This window comes from Carcharodon carcharias, chromosome 10 (assembly GCF_017639515.1).
Source record: "Carcharodon carcharias isolate sCarCar2 chromosome 10, sCarCar2.pri, whole genome shotgun sequence".
NCBI lineage: Eukaryota > Metazoa > Chordata > Chondrichthyes > Lamniformes > Lamnidae > Carcharodon > Carcharodon carcharias.
The window spans coordinates 23,480,163-23,502,049 of record NC_054476.1 but is presented as its reverse complement, the minus strand read 5'-3'; the positions used below and the strand labels follow the sequence as shown (position 1 = coordinate 23,502,049).

General features: G+C 38.9%; 1 protein-coding gene across 5 annotated transcripts in view; it reads right to left on the bottom strand.

The window, feature by feature from the left end:
• Positions 1-21,887, bottom strand: part of ano1a (anoctamin 1, calcium activated chloride channel a) — a 230,080-nt gene that overhangs the window by 147,267 nt on the left and 60,926 nt on the right. For 3 of the 5 annotated variants that reach the window (XM_041197457.1, XM_041197458.1, XM_041197460.1), the window contains exons 3-5: positions 21,041-21,328; positions 12,139-12,237; positions 6,289-6,437 (exon numbers count right to left, since the gene is read on the bottom strand). In XM_041197457.1, coding sequence (XP_041053391.1) covers positions 6,289-6,437; positions 12,139-12,237; positions 21,041-21,328 — 536 coding nt within the window. The remainder of the gene's footprint in view (positions 1-6,288; positions 6,438-12,138; positions 12,238-21,040; positions 21,329-21,887) is intronic. The other 2 variants (XM_041197459.1, XM_041197462.1) reach the window with 1 other exon arrangement.

The window sequence follows — 21,887 nt, the reverse complement described above, 5'->3', positions numbered from 1 at the left end:
GCCTCTTTCTCTTCTAAACTCCAGGCGATACAAGCCTGGCCTGCCCAACCTTTCCTCAAAAGACAACTCACCCATTCCAGGTATTAGTCTGGTACTTGTACTTCATTTTGCAATTAATCATAGGGAGTGGACAACCCCAATCCATTCTAATGCTTCATCAGGACACTCCGTAATAAATAGCGGACATTCTATTTAATATAATCTCCAAATTAAGCATGCCTTTTCCCTTAGCAATACAACATTTTCACCTCAAAAACAGCCCTCCAATAAACTATAGGAAATTATCGCTGTATGGCTTTATCATTTTTAACTACTGGAATCGCAGGCTGCAAACAAAGGAGGAATGACTGAAAGCAGGAAATATTTTAGCCACTCAAAAGTAACTGCAGCTTACAGCTATCAGCTGGCCTCAAAATGAGTGTCAGTTACATCCCATCCTTTCACATATACCTCAAGTGAAAACTTAAGTGCCAAAGCAATGCTCAGAATAGGATAGTATTGTGGCTATCCAGTTATGCTAGGCCTGGACAACAGTGCTTTACATTGGGCTCAATCCATTCCCAAGATGGGTCTGGTTGACACAGTCATTAGTTTGCTATAGCCAACTAGTGGCTCTCACCCTAAGCAGAAAGCTGTGAATCAAGACAATATGCTGAGGTTCCACCCCCACCTGCCCATTCTGGTTATGAAAATGGACAGTAATGATCCTGTGTGAACGGGGAGTTATCCTGGTGTTCATATGAACATTCCTCCCTCAACAAAAAACACCAAAACATGAACTGATTATTTGTCTCACCATCAGTTCCTGCTGTGCATAATAAAACCTGCCAAAAATCTAGTAACCAATAATAGTTGCAGCATTTCAAAGCAATCTTTACATGTATGCTAAAGTGTTTAATATGATACTATATAAATGCAAACCTAGTTGTTCCACTAACAACTCTGCAAGGTAATACAGCATATTAGAGGTTAGACTGATGCCAATTTTAAAACCACAATTCTTAACGTATTGTATAATTGAAGCTTCCCAAATAATATTACTTATTTTCAATTATCTAACACAGAATTTACTGTAAATCATAGAATGATACAGCACAGGAGACCATTCAGTCCATTATGCATGTGCTGGCTCTTTGGTATAGCTATCCAATTAATCCCACTCGCCTGCTCATTACCCATTGCCCTGTGATTTATTTTTTTCAAGTATTTGTCCATTTTGTTTAAGTTACCATTGAATCTGTACCCACCACCCTTTCAGGCAGTACATTCAAGATCACTTGCTGTGTAAGACAATGTTTCCTTATGTCACCTCTGACTCTTCTACCAATCACCCGCTCTCCTTCCACTAGGAAAAGTTTCTCCTTATTTAGTCCGACAAAATCCTTTACAATTTTGAACACCTTTATCAAACCCTTCCCTGCTTTAAGGAGAATAATCCCAACTTCTTTAGTCTCTCCACAAACCTGAACTCCCTCATCTCTGGTACCATTCTAGTAAATCTCTTCTGCACCCTCTCCAAGGCCTGACATTCTTTGAAAATGTGATGCCCAGAATTGAACACAATGCTTCAGCTGAGGCCAAACCAGTGTGTTATAAAGGTTTGGTGTAATATCCTTGTTTGTGTACTCTATTCCACTATTAATGATCCAAGGATCCCTTTTTTTTTAAAGCAGCCTTCTCAACTTGGTTTACCACCTTTAAAGATTTGTGCAAATACACCACCAGCTTTCTGTTCCTACATGCTCATTAAAAATATACCATTTAGTTCATATTGCCTTTTCCCATTCTTCCTAACAAAATGTATAACTTCAAACCTGTGCATTAAATTTCATCTGACATGGATCTGCCCATTTCACCAGTCAGTATTGCCCTGAAGTCTGTTTCATTTACCACTTGTACAATACGTCTTGGATTTTTGTATCATCTACAAACTTTGAAGTTATGCCCCTGTATACCCAAGTCCAGATTAATAATGTACATCAAAAAAAAGTGGACCTAATTCTGAGCCCTGATGAGCACCACTTATACTTCCCTTCAGGTTGAAAGACAAATGTGCATCACTGAATTTTTGAAACCTTTGTAATGCGAACAGATTCTCCATCAAGATCTCACTCTCTACTACAAGTCCTTAGATTTTAGTGAAGTTTCAGCTCCCGAACATGGGGGATGAAATAGGGCTTTGGAAAAAGTCCAGGGGAGAGCTACAGGAATGATTCTTAGATTGAAGAACCTCAGTTTCTCACTTAGGCTCAAGAACCTTGGTCCCTTCTCTTCAGAGCAGTGTTCGACTGAGGTAACCTGATAGAAGTCTATAAAATAATTGAAGGGCTGCATTTCTAATCTAATTTAACAGGTTAAAGGGGAACAAGGGACATGAGTTTGAAGAGTGCAAGAGCAGAAACAGACTGAGTGTTTGGTGATTCTTCTTTTCAGAGAGTAGTGAGCCTCTTGGATACATTGCCGAATGGTGCAATGATTCTCTGCACATCTTCAAAAATATAGTGCAAAACGCAGTGAAGATGGGATTTCTTCTAGTAACCCTTCATCCAATTTTCTTAAGTTATTGGAGAAATTGAAGCAATTATATTCCTAATTAAGGCTCATAATATTCCAACAGGCCTTATTACTCTACAAAATCATATTACAGCTGCAACTGTTAAAATAAAAGAGGGGCAGGCTATTCAGTCCATCACATTGTTGCACATTCCATTCAATTATTGCCGACCTATGTCTCCACTCTGTTTACTAATCTTTATTCCATACCTCTTATTATTCAATAAAAACCAACCTCCTTCAGTTCCCTGCAGACTGAAACCAGCGATGTTAATTTGTAATGTGTTTGGGTTAGCCCACACCAAGCTTAAACCCTAATAAGTTGCCAACTGGAGAACGTTTAGAAAAATCACTACATCTCATTACTCTGGAGGATACCACGCTGTTAAGGTAACTTCACACAGGCTAAACTTTTTAAATAGATAATCAGACCAAACACAAAACAATGGAAATGGGACCAAACAGCACAAGAACTTGAATCAATGTATAAGTCATCATTATAAACTTTTTACAGTTCGTTTGGATCAATCAACTAAATCTTCCCTTTCCCTGGTATAAACCCAGCATCTCGAAATAATATTTTCTTATGAAAGATATTGTAACACACAAAGCATGTGGGCTGTATAGACAGAACTTGAAATGACCAAGTCAAACTGCTGACCACTGAAAAATTTACCTGGCTTACAGCCTTTTTGTTTCTTTGATGCTCGCCAATTAATCGTGATCGAGGACTTACTACTGAAAAAATAATTACATACTATGCTACTGAAAAGTCAAAACCCACCATGAAACTTGAGCACCTATATAGCTATGAACCTATTAATATAGAGTTTCACGTCCACCTGAATCCAAGCATTTTGTCCTAACCTGTTTGATCAAAAGACATTCCTCCCTTCTCACTACCTACCATCTTTTGTTTTGGACCGAACAAAGAAACAACCTTGACTTTAAAACCAGAAGTCTGCTTCAATAGCATAAATTCAAGCCCATCTTTCTCTCAAATGATATAAAACTAAATCCAAAAATTTGTTTTTTTTAAATGAGCTCTTGGAAGCCACATTCACAAGATGTTGATTTCGTGATAGAGTAACATTGCCTTGAACCCTTCCAATAGCTTTGGAACATCGTCAGTCTTCAAACCAATGGACACCATGCAGTGACCCAACTGCACTACAATATTTAGTCACTGGAGCAAGTGTAATTCCTGCCTGACTATGATAGCAGATTTGAACCTGATATGGCTGAATTATACTGACCAAGGATCTCAGATGATTCAATTCCGTTGGAACTGTGAAACATGAGCTACCCCATGCATGTGCAGGCCGTAGGAACGAATAGAACAGGAATAATGTGTCATCACTTTCCTGAAGGCAGTATATCAATGCTTTAATGTAAAGATGCAAAGCTAGAAATTACTGTTGCATTCACAAGATGTTTCTCTGCAAGCTATTTTAATACAGGCATAATTCAGTTAAGACATGCAATAGCAAAGGAATATCATATGAAGGAGGCTTTAAGCTTTCATCTGTTAATATCATCACCAGTAATTTCTTGTTTACCATTAAGTATGGGACAATTATTTTGGATTGATTGTTTGGCCCGATCGTTTTTCAGGTCATTCTGGATGCAACGTGATTTTTGCTGTGAGCTGTGCTATCGTTCAGGATTTCCAAATCAGGAAGCAGTAAGATATTGCTTAGCCGAGGAGTGTTTGGAAGTTTTCTTCAACCTGTGGCTTCTTTTTTTGTTGTCTGGTTTTATCCAAACAAAAGTTTTCCTTCTTCCCTGACTCAGATTTAAAAAAAACTCGTGTAGATCAACTCCTTTAAAAAAAGGAGCTGGAAGAGCAATGTAGGTTAAGAATGTGATAAGAAACATCAGCTGTGGAGAAAGCTCACCTGGGTCAAATTACATTGACAAATATTGAAGTGAAACTGCTGTTCAATAACTTATGAATGGTCAGGAAGCTCAATGCTTTAGCTATTTTGAAATGTTACCCACTTATTTCAGGGAGATGAAAATGGACAAGGTCATTGGGCCAAATCTCCCTGGGAAAATAGCAAGTTTACAATGCACATCGGCATTAATGTGCAAGCAGTAAGTTCAGGGAACGAGATACATCGTGAGTTCTGAATCTCCAAAACTTGATCAACATGCCATCATTAGCCTCACAGGAATAGCAGCTTGCTCTTAGCACCACCCTACTAAGAACCAGCTAGATTTGCACATTAATTGCCCACTAAACACATTCCAAAGTCAGGGCTCATAGCTAAGAGTGCAAGCAACCTTTAACAATGTGCATTAACAATGTGAATGCAACAGCAATCGATCTCTCTGGCACATAAAGGGAAACATTTAAACTATTGAGTCTCATCCTGGCACATCATAAATTCTTGGATGTTTAAAAAATTTTAACAAAGGGTTTTGTACTTTTCCTTCATTTCTTAATTTGATCGTTCCATCACACTATTTCTCTTGCTGCAATGGATTTGGTTTCAATTCGCACTCAGTTGTTACTCTGCTTCTTTCTCAACCTTTAAATCTCGTCCAATTAAAAAGAGATTGATTCTTTATTCACCGATTTCCCACTGTTCTGGTGAGTGGTCATCAGCTGACTTTGATCAAGTTACAGCACATGGTACATGGCAGGAGATGCCCTGCTCCAGCAAGATTTGCCTATATACAGACAGCAAGTGGCAGGAGCAGCTTTGACAAGTTGTTTTGTGTTCTATTGTTTCATTCTTTGAATGGTGTCATGCTTTGGTAATAACTGAGATGGCATGGGATATTCGTACAGGTTGGTTGGGCGAGTGACCTGTTGGGAACCCAAGTGCAAGATTCTTCTATTGAGTCTAGAGATGATTAAAACTAGCTGTTGATTACAAATGATGAGCATCTAAACGCTTGCTAATGGCACCATCCATATTAAGTCTGGAGGACAACTAGAAGTATTTGTTCCCAAGTGAAAGTTTAGATCCCTGGAGTCATGAGCATTAGCCCCACCCAAAACACTAAATGCCCTGTTGAGCAATCTTAGGTTCTCACACAAGGTTAATTTGCTGCCAATAGTTACCATTTTTATATGATGAGATAGGTTGATAAATGATATATTTTACTATATTTACCTACAGTTTTCTTATCCTCAAAAAAATAAATATCATGGTCAGTGCTGACAAAGTACTTATCTTTCATTAGCTTTTACTGCCTTATATACTAAAAATCAGCCAGGTTAGATTTTTGATCAACAAGGGGGTTGAGGGTTATGGTTGGGGGTGGGGGGGGGGGGGGGGGGGTGGTGCAGACAAGAAAAGAGAAGTTGAGGCCACAATCAAATCAGTGAATGATAGAGCAGGCTTGAGGGGCCAAATGGCCTCCTGCTGCCCCTAATTCTTATATTATTCTTGTTGTGTTTTTCAGTGCAAGACAAAAAGCATCAACAGAATTGAATTATAACTTGTAACCATTTCAATATCCAACGCAGTTTAGCTATTTTCGACCATCTCTATTTTAATTTGTTTGCAATCTTTATTCACTGCATTCTATAAAGTTGGACTGTAAAACAAAAAAAGAAAAAACAAATAAAAATCTTTGCACAAACTAATGGATTGAATTCACCCCTCTATTTTTAAGGCACACTTTTCGAACAATAATATTAAAAAAGGAAAAAAATAGGTACACTAATATACAGCACCAACTATACCAATTTAAGTGTTTGCATGGTGCACTAGTACTTACAAGTGCTTCTTCTCTCTGGAGAATGGGTAGGAAAGGTTCTTAAATTCAGTGTCATTATCTTCCACTTTTGGTCGCAATGGAGAAGTCATTTTATGAACGATGTTTGAAATTTTACCGAGGATCCCCGTTTTCTGCTTTACTTCATAGACCTGAAGAATTAGAAGAAGCAAATGAAACACAAAGCACTTCTCTGTGGCAATTAAAGTACAGCTGAGCTAGTATGTTATATTGTAAAACAAAATGTGCCCAAATAAATTAAGGTTAGGACAAATGTAGAAATTTTGTCTTCCCCAATGACAAATTTGTAGACAACATTGGCCTAGATTTTACAGTAGAAACAATGGCACAACTATCAGTGTTTACCATCATTAACCCTCTGAAACAAACAGTAACCTCAAATTGACATTGTGCGCCATTAAACATAGAAACCCAGAAGCTGCTGTCAATGATCCTATGCTTCTCCAGGTGTGTTGTTCAGGTTCTCCAGGCTGCAACTGAAATCACTGAACTGACGAGAATGCTCTTAAGTCTCACTGTAAAAACCATTAAAGTTACATCTTGTTAAATGCGGTGTGGCTGGGCTTTTGGCAATGCACTAAGTTCATAATAATTACTAAACAGCCTCACTAGCCCTGAAAAAGTACAATTTTAGATTTGTTGAAAGCCAAAGTGTCTCCATTATGACAATAAAATTCCACATTTATAAATTATTTTTTAAAAAATATTTTAACTAGTATCATAATTCCATGTGCATGGAATGTTTATTTTGTGATCTATACGATCGAAAAAAATAAGTGAAACATTCAATCGTCTGTTTTGACTCGATTGGCTGCTTATTCTGCTTGATGACATCACTGTTGCTCGATGCCTGGAGATCCCCTTGATTTGGAGCCAGATTCAAACTGATGATGTTGGGAAATGGGAAATCCATGCCACAGAGATCAATATATATAAATATTTTTATTTTAAGTTCAGGAGTAAATATAGTTCCTTTGCTGCTGACCGCAAAATCTAACCCAATAATTCCGCATTCCTGTGGATGTTATCATGGTAATTTCTAATGTATTTTAATAAAAAACCAATCTGAACAAGATTTGTAAAGTTCAGTTCAAGATTTGTCATCTTTCATTCAGTAGATCTTTCAAGAATTCATTTTATTTTTCCCAGGCTAACATAACATATTAGGGTTTTGTTTTTTTCTTTGGTTACTGCCATGGAACATTTCCATCAGGAATTTAAATCAAAATATTTTCAGCAGCTAATACGTTAGTACTGACCTTATTTAAATTACCTAGCTGGATATCACAAAGAGTCATAGAAAAACTTTGCAAGAAATTTCAAAGAATAACTGATAAGTACTCATCATCCAAATAAATGAGGTTTTGAACCATAAGTCAATTTGGTGATTCACCAGCACATGGATAAACTACTTCAAGGCATACTCCAGTCTTTCAGTCAAGCATCCAAAGCTTACTTTTTAAAAAAAATAAAATTTCCCCTCCATTTGCCCCCTCAGCCTCTTATTTTATTATAGGTTTGTAATTACACAGAATGCACAGCACAGAAACAGGCCAACTGGTCCATGCTGGTGTTTATGCTCCACACGAGCCTCCTTATCTCATCTCATCAGCATGTCCTCCTATTCCTACCATTTGCTTAAACATATCTATCCTATTCACTTCAACTATTTTTGACGATGGCAAGTTCCACATTCCCATCACTCTCTGGGAAAAGCAATGCAGATTGAACTAGTAGATCGCCCACGGCATTGCTCAAATAGAGCACTATACAGATGCTGAGCTGCTTACCTAACTTGTTGCTTTAATGTCTCATACGGAAGGAAGTAGTCTAAAAGCAATGGTTCAGAGTCAATTAGGACCTAATTCACATTGTTGTTGGGTGTTTTATTTTAAGACTTCTGGCCTTAGAAGTCAGGTTATCTTAAGATTTTTAAAAAGTAGTAAATAACTGACTCCTTCTTTTCATATCCCAGGTGCTACACAAAGCACAACATTCTGGGGGTTTCTGAACACAATCAAAACTTTATATCAACAGACAATAAACAGCCACCTATTTCCATATGGAAGTTTAATTAAAATAGCACTCTTAAAAAGAAAAAAATATTCCCTGAGGATAAGATGTTTCAACTCATCAACTGATAGAAAAGCTGGTTTATAGCGAGCCTCTGTAAAAACATTGGTGGCTCCTAATTTTAACGGTTTCCATGGTGATTTTTTAAAAACAAATTATAAATCTCCTATAAATGAAGCTTATTCAGGTTGCAACACTGCATAACCCACTGATCTGAATCCAGTAGCTATAAGCTATAGAGCGCCAAGCTGACGAGGCAGGACCAGGGATATACTACAAATGTCGAATGTGTTCACTTGAAAACAGTTAGGATCAAATGTGTTTACTTACTTGCATGTGCAGAGCTTAGGTGTCCAGCAGATACCCATCAACATTAGGGGATTGCAGCTGGCAGCCTCTGCTTTACCAATAAATTAAAAAAGAACTGGGTATGATGATCTACCTATGATCATTGATAGTACAGCACTGAGGGAAGCCATTTGGCCCATTGAGTTTCAAGAGTAATGCATCTAGTTTCCCATTCCCTCACTCATTTCCTGTATCATTGCAATATTTTCCCTCCAAGTATTTACACAATTCCCTTTTGAAGGCTGCTACTGAATTTGTATCCACCCCTCTATTAGGCAGTGCATTCCAAATCTTAAGCACCATTTAAACTCAGCTTCACTATGCAATGGAGTTATGCACCTGTGTGAAGTCCACACTGTGGGAAATGGCCTCCCAGTCAGGCTTTTGGAGGATCTCATACACAAGGCTTTGTTCCCAACACCTGAGCTATGCTGCCACTTGTGTTGAATAAACTCAGCCACCTGACATTGAAGCAAAAGCGGCAAGATAACTTTAGTTTTCTTTGTGCACATTGTAAGTGGTATTGTTATCATTGATATTCGAATGATCTATTTATTGACTTAATTTGTTGACTTTTTCCAAAATATATTAAAAAAAGAATCACATTGCAGTATTATTCCAAAAGAACACTTTGGCATTAGGTGGATAACATAGTCAGATCATCACCATTGACATAGCACATATTCAAGCAAGTTTTTAAGGTTCAGAGACAGTTCTGCACTACTCCAGCCATCCCAGTCCAGCTGCCTGTAAAATCATGGTGGGAGTGTGTGGGCTGGTGCTGGGCTGCCGATAGCACAGGACCCTAATTTAGGAGTCCACCCGCATGTTTTCCCACCAGTGGATGGCCAATAACATTCAGCCCCAAGTGTCAGTCATGGCTCGGTTGTAGCTTTTGTACCCAAGTCAGAGGTGGTGGCTTCAAGTCCCACTTCAGAAACTAGAACACAAAAAGCTGGGCTGATGTTCCAGCACAAAACTGAGGGAATGCAGCACTCGCAGTATTGTCAGATGAGACGTTAGACTGCTCTCGCAGGTGGTCCCAAAACATCCCATGGCATTTCAAAGAAGACCAGGTGCCCTAACTGATGCTTAGCCCTCAATCAGCTGATCATCACCACATTGGTCTTTGTGGGAGATGGTTGTGTGCAATTGACTGCTATATTTCCTTCAATACAATTGTACCTCAGAAGTACTTCATTGGCTGCAAGGTGTTTTGAAGTTTATTTCTCTTTCATTACCTCAAGGAAAATGCCCTTTTCCCCCTATCATAAACAAAGATCTCTACAAACAAAATAAAATAAAATTCAAAAAATTAATTTCCTTGTCTTTTTCCCCCCCTCAAGCACCACTTTATCTTAGTTTTTAAACTTGGTTTTGTTGCACTTTCTATTATTTTCTTCTAATGTTTGTTCATTATTAATAGTCAACCTTTTCCCCTCGACACCTATAATCTAACACTTCTCCTTTCTGGGTATCTTAACCAGGTGTTTGTTGATTTATGTTTCAAAGATAGCAAGGAATGTATGGAGCCAGTCCAAGCAGAATTGCTGGCAGTGGGAACTCCCCCCTCCCCACTTCCCTCTTGCCAACCCTCCCCACCTCCCCTTCACCAAAAAAAGACACACAGCATGAAATAGAAAAGCAGCTGGGGAAACCTACAGATGAAACCAGGAATTATCTGAAGACTGTGCCAAAAGCCACAGAGGCAGCTGGGTATTAATGCTTCGACTCAGTCATCTCCTAATGCAGAGCACATGTGAGAGCAAATATTAGCTTTCCAGAAAAGGAAGAGTGAAATCTGGAATCTAGTGTGTATATTGGTATGCCGACCAAGATATTTGAAAGGGTGCATGTTTATTTAGTGCATATAGCTTAGGAATGATTAATGGCAATATTAGTGGACAAATGCTTAGATAAATTTGTATGACCTTTGCTCTTTTAAACTAGTCAATTCATATTGTTTGCTAATTTGGCAGAGATATTAAGCTTTTTTCGGGAAGATAATGGCAATCTCATAGTACTGAATCCAGAGGCCCAGGCTAACGCCCTGGGGACACAGGTTAAAATCACACCACGGCAGCTGATAGAATTCAAATTCTAATTAATTAGTAACTCTGGAATTGAAGGCTAGTTTCAGTCCTGGCGACCATGAAACAAGCCCAGCTGGTTCACTATTGTACTTTAGGGAAAGAAATCTGCTGCTCTTACCTAGTCTCACATACATGTGACTTCAGATCCATAGCAATGTGATTGACTCTTAACTGCCTTCTGAAATGGCCTAGCAAGCCACTTAGTTTAAGGGCAATTAGAGATGGGCAACAAATGCTGGCTTTGCCAGCAACACCCACATTCTTAGTTGTCAATAAAAGAGATAACACAACAGACTGATCATGCAAATCAGCTCCTTTTACTTTGGAATTATGCAGTTAGCTCAGTATGAAGGCATAGCCATGCTTATGAGGCTGGACAGATCTGTGATTTGCTTCAAATAGTTATGGATCTAGGCTCATTCTATTGAAAAATTAAGGACAAAGTGGGGCCAATAGCCAAAAATCACTTTAATCCAGTTCTTTGCACTGTTTGGCTGCTGAGGCTGCACATAATTAAAGTGATCAGTTATACCCATCCAAAAGAAATGGGCAAGCATTAGTATGTGCACAGGCCATGTTCTTTAACATTAAAAGCAAAATTAATTTTGCTGGAATAGTGTCAAAAATATTTGTCTCATATTTCCCAATAAAGACTTTGGATCTGTTACACAAATGGTGACTTTCTAAACTAGAGCTCTTCACCATGAACAACTGAACCATAAATGTAGGCTCTGATTCATATGCAAAATACCTGCACTGAAAGGAAACCAAAATCTACCAGTGATTGTGCTTGGGTGCCAGATCCCTCAATAACAACCAAGTACAGCAGCAACCTTGTTCCTTTAATGTCAGCAACAAAATCAAAGAGAACTTGCAGCACCTTAAGTCCTTGGGATTCTAATAATTTCCCATATCTATTATGAATTACTTTTAAAATGTAATCATAGTTGTTACGTAGGCAAATAATGAGAATTCATGCAGTGCAAAATCCCATAAATAGTAAAAACTTGCTTTCCTCTCATTAAGTGATATTGGTTCAAGGAGAAATGTGGGCCAAGACACCAGGAGAATGTTTATACTAGAAAAACAAGGGCAATGCTTTACTTCCCTTCCTCTCCCCCTCAGTACCAAGTCAATGTTCTTTAGTTTGAAAAGTCTGCAAATATTAAATACTTCAGAAATGATCCCCAAATCTTCTGGCATAACTTGAACACTAACTTAACAAGTTAGTGCTGAGACTTCAGATATCCAACCCAGCAACTGGAATACCTTATTTCAATGATTAAGATACCTAGATACCTTAAAATGATAAACTCACCCTTTTAGTAGGCATCTTAATCTTGAGAAATTCTGCCTCTCTGCAAAGCACAGGCCATGGCGCATGTATCTTCACAAATCCAAGGCCGTAAGCTTTTGTCTGGGAAAGTGGTTGGGGGGGGGGGGGGGGGGTGGTGGGGGGGTGGGGGGGGAGAAAAAAAATTATTATCGCAATTTATGGAAAATTAACCCTTTCTCAATTACTTTCCTAATGAAGTGTTGAAACTGTAACTTCTGCATTGCATTGCTGCCTGCTTATTAACACACAACTATCCTGAAGCCAGTTGATAATGTAGGTCAGCAATTTGCCAATCATACCAAGTCATTTTCATGCATATATTCCATTTCTCACTACAGGCCCACTATATGAGAAGGCCCACCATGGAGAATGGTGTGCCTGGATTTGTCCATTATTAACCGTGCATTACTTCAGAAATTATTGGAGGACATGATAGTGAGTGTCTATTCTGCATTTTCTCCCCTCACTCATCTCCCCCCACCAACCCCCCGCTATTTCTTTACTTCCTCACCACCCACCACACATGCACACCACCCCATAAAAACTGGAATGGGCAGCCTGGTAAAAAAAAACTATTTCAGTTAAAACGTTCATTGAGTAGTTAGCAACATGGTGATAGGCATGGTCTGTTTAGTGCTGAATATGGAGGTCAACTCCAGCAAAGACAGATAAAAGGAAAAGGGTATTTGGTCATGGGACAGGAAAACAAACTCAAATGACTTTGGTCAGCTGCCACCCATTCCACAATGAATGTGAGCACACAGTACAAAAATGTACTCTACTGAAACCATGAGGAAATAGTGAAAATAAATAATCACCTTCACCTGTGGAAAATTTTGGTAGATTAAATGGATATTTTTGCTCCCACCCTTTCCAATTAGCCAACCAAGCATCAGATACGCAAGGCTGCATAACATTCCTCGCTTATCTGCTGTAACTATCTACTCGTTTCCTCCAAAAACTCCTCTCTCAGCTTACCGATAATTAGACTTAAACCTTTTTAATTACTAAGTTAAAATAATGAAGAAAAAAACTACCTGTTTCACACTGATTATCAAGTGTGTCAGAAAAGCCTACACTTGGCTAGGGGATGAGCGGTGGTTATGCACAGCTAGACGCCCCAACTTCATGTCTGCCATCTGTTTTCTTTTCTCAAATGGGCATAACAGGGTCAAAAATGGAACAAATTTAAGCATTTTCTAAAATAAACTCTGACTGGTTTAATGTGAGTTATTTTAGGCGTGGAGCTCAATTTGACACTTGTCCTGTGATATGCCAGACACCAAAAGGAGGAAATTCTATTCTGCGGGATTGGCATGACTCAGGTCAATGAAGCATCATAATGCACTTACTCAACAGTTCACTGGTTAGCCCATGTAAGAGAATGGTGTTTGATACTGTTCCTATCAACATTTGACATCATTCTTATTTTAAAAATGACTTTGGAAAAGTTGATTCTATTGAACCAAGTTTATTATCAAGGATTAACCAGCCAGTTTAGGGACTCTCTGATAATTGCACACTATCCAAATCTAAAGTAGGGTGCACTTGTGCCAGAGCTTGAAGATTGATTCCAGAATGAATACTCATTTACAGCTTCTAAAATGAGGTTATCCTACCAGCATTAATATATGCAGCAATGCATGTTAACAGTGGAAAGCTATTCAGCACCAGACTCTCAACAGACAGTTTTACAAATAACTACAAATCACCACCACCAACACCACACGGACAGAAAGATACCAACTATCAACCTACAGTCAGAGGAACTGCAGCTAATGAAAGTCAGCATATGATAGGATGAATAACAGCAATAACAAATATGATTTGTACTCTTTGAAACAACAATGTTCAAAATTCAAGTTTTTTTTTTGCTTTATTTTGTCATGGTGTGGGAAGGAGCTGCACAAATCAACAACTTAGGAGCTTATATTACCAAACTGGTGTGGCTTGCTTTTTCCTGTTATTCACCCAAATGACTCTTATGATGAACTGGGTATTCCTTATATGAAGATCCAACATTTTCATTTATGACTCTCTTTCATCTCAAACTCTAACATTCCTGGCAGACCAAGGAATAGATCAAACAGGAACATGTAGTAAACAGTCAAAGGACCCAGCTACAGCCAAACTTGGTCATTCCAATCACAGGCAACTCACATTAAGTCAAAAGTTCAAACTCTATCTTGGAACTGGAAGTACAAACATTTCACAAACAAATTAATGCACCTTAACATAGCACCAAGGTTAGTCCATTCTTATAAAAATGTAACAATAAATCTATTATTTCACTCACTCCAAAAGGTGTATGGAGCAAATTGTATAACCCAAAATTTAACACTTATTCAAGAGCTTTTCATGACTGCAATTTTAATAAAATAGGGTTATCAAAGAATCTTATATCCTTTCGATAATATTTTGCGAATGAAATAATAGTACTTTTACCACTTCAAATACTTTTGGCTCAGATACAATTGGAGTGGGTAAGCGATGTATTACTTAATAGTATATATTTTTTGGAGTAACAGTGAAGTATGCTTTGGTGCTAATTAATCCAAATTGTACCCAAAGGTGACTCATGCTAAATTATACATTCATAAGTTCAATTTAAGGAGGACAATTAATTAGTCAAATACAAGCACAGTCTGCAGCATGCTAAGGGTTGACCAAATTTGGAACCAAAGTTGGCAAGAAGCCTTCAGCAACTAACAGTTGTAATATTAAAAGGCCTTGCTGTACATGCAAGTTAAGTGGTTGGGACAGAGATAATCTTTTCCCCAAGATGAGTTTAATGATAATGAGCTCAACAAATATTGTACTGCTATTTGTTCAGTTAATACAGGTTTGAATGTTGGATGTAACTAACAAATGGCTGCTGTAACAAGCTCCTCCTTCAGTGCATTTCTTTTTAAAATTGGAAGTCTGAAGATTTTATGTATACAGATGTGACAAACCAATATACTTGAATAAATTAGGCTAATAAATAATGAAGCAGTGCTATGAGTAAAACACAGACTTTGAAAGCTGAAAAACAGAGCCAGCACTTCAACATCAATGCAAAATACCGCAGAGAGATAACTTACCCCTTTCAAACCACAAGTGAACTGACGCACTTTAACAAAAAATTGCTAACAAGCTCCACCGACATGAACAATTGCAAGATGTGAATACCGAGTCATACAAACTCCGGGGTCTGCTCTGAATTAATTTACCTCAGAGGCAGGACTTTTGACAATTGACCTCACTGACCACTGAACTGGGGCAAAAGCTTAGTCCTGTTAGAGCAAGGTACACAGAGTGTGTATGCTAGGTGATCAAACATGGCTGAGATACCCACTTTGGTCAATCAATCAGTCTGCTGCCATTCAGTCTAGAATGCCTTCTGGGAAGAAGCATTGGATGAAGGGTGGGGGGTGGGTCAAGGCACTTGTATAATAGAGTTGGTAACTGGACATAGCTCCTACAATCCACGTCCATTAGCATTGTAACCGACAGTCCTGTAGCCATTTTTAAAAACAAGTGGTTTCAAGCAAACAGTTTGGGTGATCTTTTCAGGCTGTAGATCCCAAATGGACTTTTGTTATGGATTCAATCCCAAGGGTTTAAGTGTTAACATTTACTGTTTGCAGAAAAGAGGCAGGTGCATTTGGAAAATAGGGTATGACTGCTGTCCCAGCTCAAGGTGGCCCAATAACTTCTCAAATATTTGCCTTAAATTGTCAACAGCTTCAGATGTCTGTGCCTAGTTACAATGAAAAACAGGCCCTTTGCAAACTCTCAGCGAAAACATGCGCCTCTGGCAGCAAATTTCCACTGCACTATAAATAGAGAAGTTTAAACTGTATGACAATTACTGGTCAGAGGAAATAACTAGAGCCTGAAAATTAGGGACAGCCAAATGACTACAAAGTACACAAATGATTTAATAATGCCCTTGGATGATGTGTGGTCTCAAAGTTGGTTATTCTTTATGAATTTGCCTAGACTTGCTGGGATTTGGCAATACCAGGCAAACTGAAAACGACCCAAGTGGATTTCCAGCTCTTTAACTCTTTTTGGAGACTCAAATATGATGATGGGTTTCAACATGTGTCAGACATCCAGCTAACCAAATATTACCAGTTATGCTCTCTGATACTAAAAAACAAAGGAAATTGCATTCCAAGTGCACACACCCCACTTATTTACATTCAAATGCAAAACCTGGCCTTCAGTTCCAGTTGATGAGTTAATGCCATTGTGTTTCCTCCCATCTGTTAGAGAAAGTGGGAGCCCTACTGCATAATAATATTCCAAAATTTGTTACTGCAATCAAGAGAAAATGGAAAGGCTAGGAAAGTTGAAAGTCAACGAGTTGGCATGAAGTACCCAGTTCACAATTTAGAAGAACCAGTTCACCACTAATCTCATTCACAAAATGTACGTTCGGGAGAGTCGTGAGGTACATAGCTATCTACACAAAGGCTACTCACTACAAGGACTACTGCTATCTGCATTGTATTAATCACATTACTATGTAATTGCTCCTACCAGTTGCGGATTCCCATTCAAATTCTGCTGCATGGATTCAGAGCTATTAGCTCTTTTCATTACGGGACTGGACTCACAGCTGAGATCATTCTGAGCATCAAGGAAGCAGCAATAGGGGAAAGACAAACAATATACAAGACACGTAATGCTTAACTAAGATAAATATCAAAGTCTATCAGATTTGTACACAGGCGATAAATGGGAGCAAGAATATTGGCTGTAATTTGATAACCCGAACTTTGATCATCTGAATCATGTAAACATGTAAACATGCTACAACCAACGCTTTGGGACTCATCATCTTCCTTTAGCTGAATGGACAAATAATTAGCATGCTATCTCTCGAGTACAAGGACGAGATGGTCACTTAAGTGTTAAAAATTATACAGTAATATTCTTTGTTAATGTCCAGTCTTATCGAAAAAAATTCTTATCCCAGTTACTAGAGGCAGATTTTGATAGAAGATTGTCACGCTTCCTAAAATATAAAAAAAAACTTTTGTTGGCTAAATTGTAATGCATATGCCTAACTTCAATGCCTCCCAGGCTTGTCAGTGATGTGATTCATTTGCAGTCAAAGACGAAAGCTAACCTGCTTGGTTGTAATCTATCCAACAGCTTGGTAGGTAAAGCCATATTTAGGGAGAGTGATATTTTAAAGAAACCAACACCACAGGGGGAGCATGCTCATTGAAAATAAAGGGATGCTGTGTTTGTACTTTTTATCCCAAATATCTTAGCCCCATTTCTCCAAAAGATGCTCCAGGATCTCAGTAGAAAACGCCAGTTCAGTTATCCCACATCTCATACCGGTCAGGTCTGCTGAAGCAGTAAATTCACAACACATTTCTAACTGTTAAATAAATTTCACTTAAAATCTTTTTAGTGGTGAAGAAAATCATTTTGTACCATATGTGGCATATTAGACCTTAAATTGTATGATAGACAAAATATCAGAACGTCAAAAAAAAATCACAAACAATGAGTGAGAAAGCAAGTGGAGAATTGAATACAAGTAACTGAAGCAAACTGTACAAATAAGATATACAGATAACAAATTAGGACCTGAAACACCTTGGTAACACAGCCATTCACTTAAAAAAAACATCAACTTGTATTCCAGCTGCAATTATATGCATTGAAAAATCAGTGTTCTAATAGAATCATTGCAGCTGCTAAATATATGCAGCGGCAATGATTAGTGAGCTCAGGTGTGGCATGTCCAATAATGCAGTGTCTTCCAAATCCATTAAAGTTACTGATGGATTTGTGTAAAGCATTTTCATTTGAATATTAGCATTAACCTAAAGTCAATGGAAAAAGGATTCTTTGAGCAGGTGCAACTCAGCACAACCAGCTGTTGGGTTTACACAGGACTCTGGTCAGAATTATCATGGGGTTTTGTCCCCCGTGGGTAATTTATGTACAAAAGAGAGATAGAGAAAAAGGAGGCAACTATAACTATCCATTTACTAAAGGCAAAATAGTTAAGCATGAAATAAAAACTCCACAGTTATGATGTGCCTACACCACATGGACTGCAGCAGTTCAAGAAGGCAGCTCACCACCACCTTCTCGAGGGCAATTAGGGATGGGGAATAAATGCTGACCTAGCCAGCGAAGCCCACATCCCTTGAATGAATAAAAAAAATGTGAATAGAAACTGAGATTAAAGAATAGATCACAACAGTCCAATATATAAACTAGTTGATCTCCTTTAATGAAGGGTGTATTGCATCATCCTATAATTGTGTCCCTGCCTATGATCTTTCCAGTTGTCTGGTTTCATCGGTCTTCTCGGTCTCCTTAACTCCTGCTCTCTTTGGGGCTCGGGCATTTACACCCGTCTATTTCTGTATTCAATCTGAACACTTTCCTCAATTTCCATAAGGTTTTCCTAAACCATCTCCCATCTCTTCTGCATGCCTCTAATTCTGTAGGTCTTAACCACACTTCCTCTCTCTCCATCTGTTAGCCTCTCTTTGCTTTACTCTCAATGTTCTACAAGTCGCAACCTCTTTTGGAGGCCTGCAACCAGATCTGGGGGTCGAACTAGAACATGATGGATAGAAGAGGATATTTGTCCAAAGCAGTGGGCCCATTCTGTGCTGGGAGAGCACAGGGAATCTGGGCTGAGGGATTGTAGTGACCAGGGCTTAGGGCTACAAGTAAATAGCCTGTAAGGAAAAAAAACAGTTCAGGCCAGCAATTGTATTTCCCAGCTTTACTGGTGTTCCATTTTAAGATATACCAGGCCAGTTCAGAGCAGTACTCTATAGTTCTTAACTGTTTTTTGGCTTCTTGGAGGGTGGGGGGTGGGGGGGGGGCACACTCAGTCCAAGGAACAAGCTTGCGAGCAAAAAATAATTTAATTAATAGCAGACAGAGAGAAGCAGCATTAATTGGCAGATATCCACTATAACATAGGCAACAACATTAAAATGGATTTTGTAACATTAATACATGAGCTTCAGGAGGTTTGCTTGCAGAGTAATGACGATGGAGGGAATCACCAGCTCGGAGCCTGGTATTGCTAGAATTTTTTGATTAAAAAAAGTCTGATGTACAGTTTCTCCAAGCAGTGTATTAAACTGGAGCAAGGAAAAGGAGTATTAGAAGCTCCCATGTCAGTAGATATTGGTTTCATTGAAACTAGTGCAAGAGATTTCCAGCAGCTTACTAGATGATTCGAGTCACACATCCCAACCAGATTTTGAACTCAGGGGAATAAAGAAAATTAAATTAGACTTGCGCTGTGGCTTTAATTAATTTCTTTTTTTAAACAAAAAAGGCCTTAAAGTTACTGAATTGCTTACATAAATCCAGTTCACTTTAGCCTGGAAATGGAAGTGGGAAGGCAAGGGAAATGTTAGGAGCAAGTGGCAACAAATCATTAAAAACCACCTTTGGCCTCAGGAAGGTGGAATGCGGAGAAAGTGCTGAGTTCACACTGGGGAAAACTTTACTGGAAAGGGAGTGCTTTAGCAAACCAACCTCCGAAAAGCATTACTGCAAGTGTAGGAGGCATTGCCTATGGGTACTAACTAACCAAGCAAAGCAGTTATAAGGTCATTGGCAGCATGGGTCATGACCTCTGGCAACCAAAGTTAGAAAATTGGATGGTTCCAACTCCAGATTTTGGATGGCTGGACTTCACATGAAGAGGGTGGGCTCTCTGAAATGGTATTCTACATCACTTTAGTGCAGCACTCGATTACTGGTTTTACAAGGGATCCAAAACATGTATGATGCTGAAGTCATTTCAAAGTGAAATTCCTATAATGGATGTTTACGTGGACTAAATACTATATACTATAGTAGTGAAGCACTGAACCCCTCAAATGAAATGCACTTCTACCCATGCTGCCTCGAGAGCTGACATGAGCAAACACAACATGGAAATTATAATGAGCAGCAGTGGTTGCACACTTAACACACATTTCAAAATTCCTCTTACTTCCATGGGCATGTTAACCCATTGCATTAGTTATGAGCACATCAACTATTTGTACAGTGACAAGGCTCATAATTACATCTAATTTATGGCCTTACTTCTGCCATACAAGTATGGATATCTGTAATTGTACTGTGACATGAGGGTGATTGCAGCAGCTCAGTATGGGGAAATGCAAACTAATTTTGCTCAATTGTACTAACTGAATTAGATTAAAAGAGCTGCATGGCTGATGAAAATATAATAGATACTTGGGTTAGGATCAGAGGTAACAGTGATCAAAAAAAAAAGGCTTAGCTAAATAATTACCTTTACAATGCTTTGTGAACTTCTAAATGGTGATTCAACACTTGCATTCTGTATATTCCATGAACATTACCAGTACCGCCATCTTGCTAATCATAAATATTTACCTCAATAATTAAAAGCTTTCAAAAACAATTGGAGGAGAACTCCACACATTTATTATTTCACATTAACATTAGCTGAATGGCTAAATCTGTATTCCACCTCCTCCCCGCCCCCCCCCCACCCCCCACCCACACCCTACCCAAGAACTTTCCCCAGTTTAGCCTAATCTTCTCCTTCAAGTAGCATCCTCAATAATTCAAGGATTTCCAAACCATGACTTTGCTAGAGGGAAGGGCAGGAAGGCAGGCGCCAAGCCTACTGCACTGGAACAGGGATCAAACCCCATGCCATTGGTATTATTCTGAACCACACTCCAGGGTGTCTAGTCGACTGAGCTAACTGTACCCCCCCTCCAACTCCCACCCCCCGCCCTCGCCCCATCCATCCAAAAACAAATAAACATCCCCCAACAAACTTAGTCACTTTTTTTTTGAGATGATCCTAACCTACTCAAGAACTCTGCATTGATATGAAGCAATGCGACATTACCTCTTCATCACTTTCCAGTTCCAATCCAGATTCTAAAAGGTTTAGTTCAAACTCTTCCCTGCGCAATCTCCTGTCATCCTCTGGAAAATCCGATGGATGGAGAGGAGGAACGGTTTCTTGTTCCTGCTGACGGCTACCTATTGAACCCCGGTGGCGTGAGCTTATCCCCCTGCGGTTTGATTTCTTATACTGATACACCAGCACATAATCCACGTGACGTTTTCCATCTTGCAGATACAAACCATTTGGCTTTTTAATATCCTGCTCTGTAGGAAAGGTGTTCAAAATCTAAAGGAAAAAGAGGGAAAAGAAAAGAATAATTTCACACAAAAGCTTATAGCTGTTCAAAAATTACATCGTTACTGGCTTAGTCGGTAGATGTACCGTGGAGCAGGGAAACAGGAGAATTGTCTGTAAGGCTGTTCAAATCATCCCATGGCATTGCTCCTCCGCATTTGTCACCTCCTACAGCACAACAAGAACTCTGCATTCCCCCATTCTGATCTCATGGGCACATCTCCAATTCCCTTCACCACCATTGGCAGCCATGCCTCCAGCTGCTTAGGCCCCAAACTCTGGAATTCCAACTACAATTTATATGGCATCATCATAATGAGACATCCTGAAGTGCCTCATAGGAGCATTATAAAACTAAGTATCACACCGAGCCACAAATAATGAAATATTAGATAACCAAAAGCTTGGTCAAAGAGGTAGGTTTTAAGGAGTGTTTCTCTCCTCCTTTCAGATGTTCCTTTGACCAAGCTTTGGTTATTTGTCCTAACGGCTCACATAAATCTGTGTCAAAATTTTCCTGAATATGCTATGGTGAAGTGCCTTGCTATGT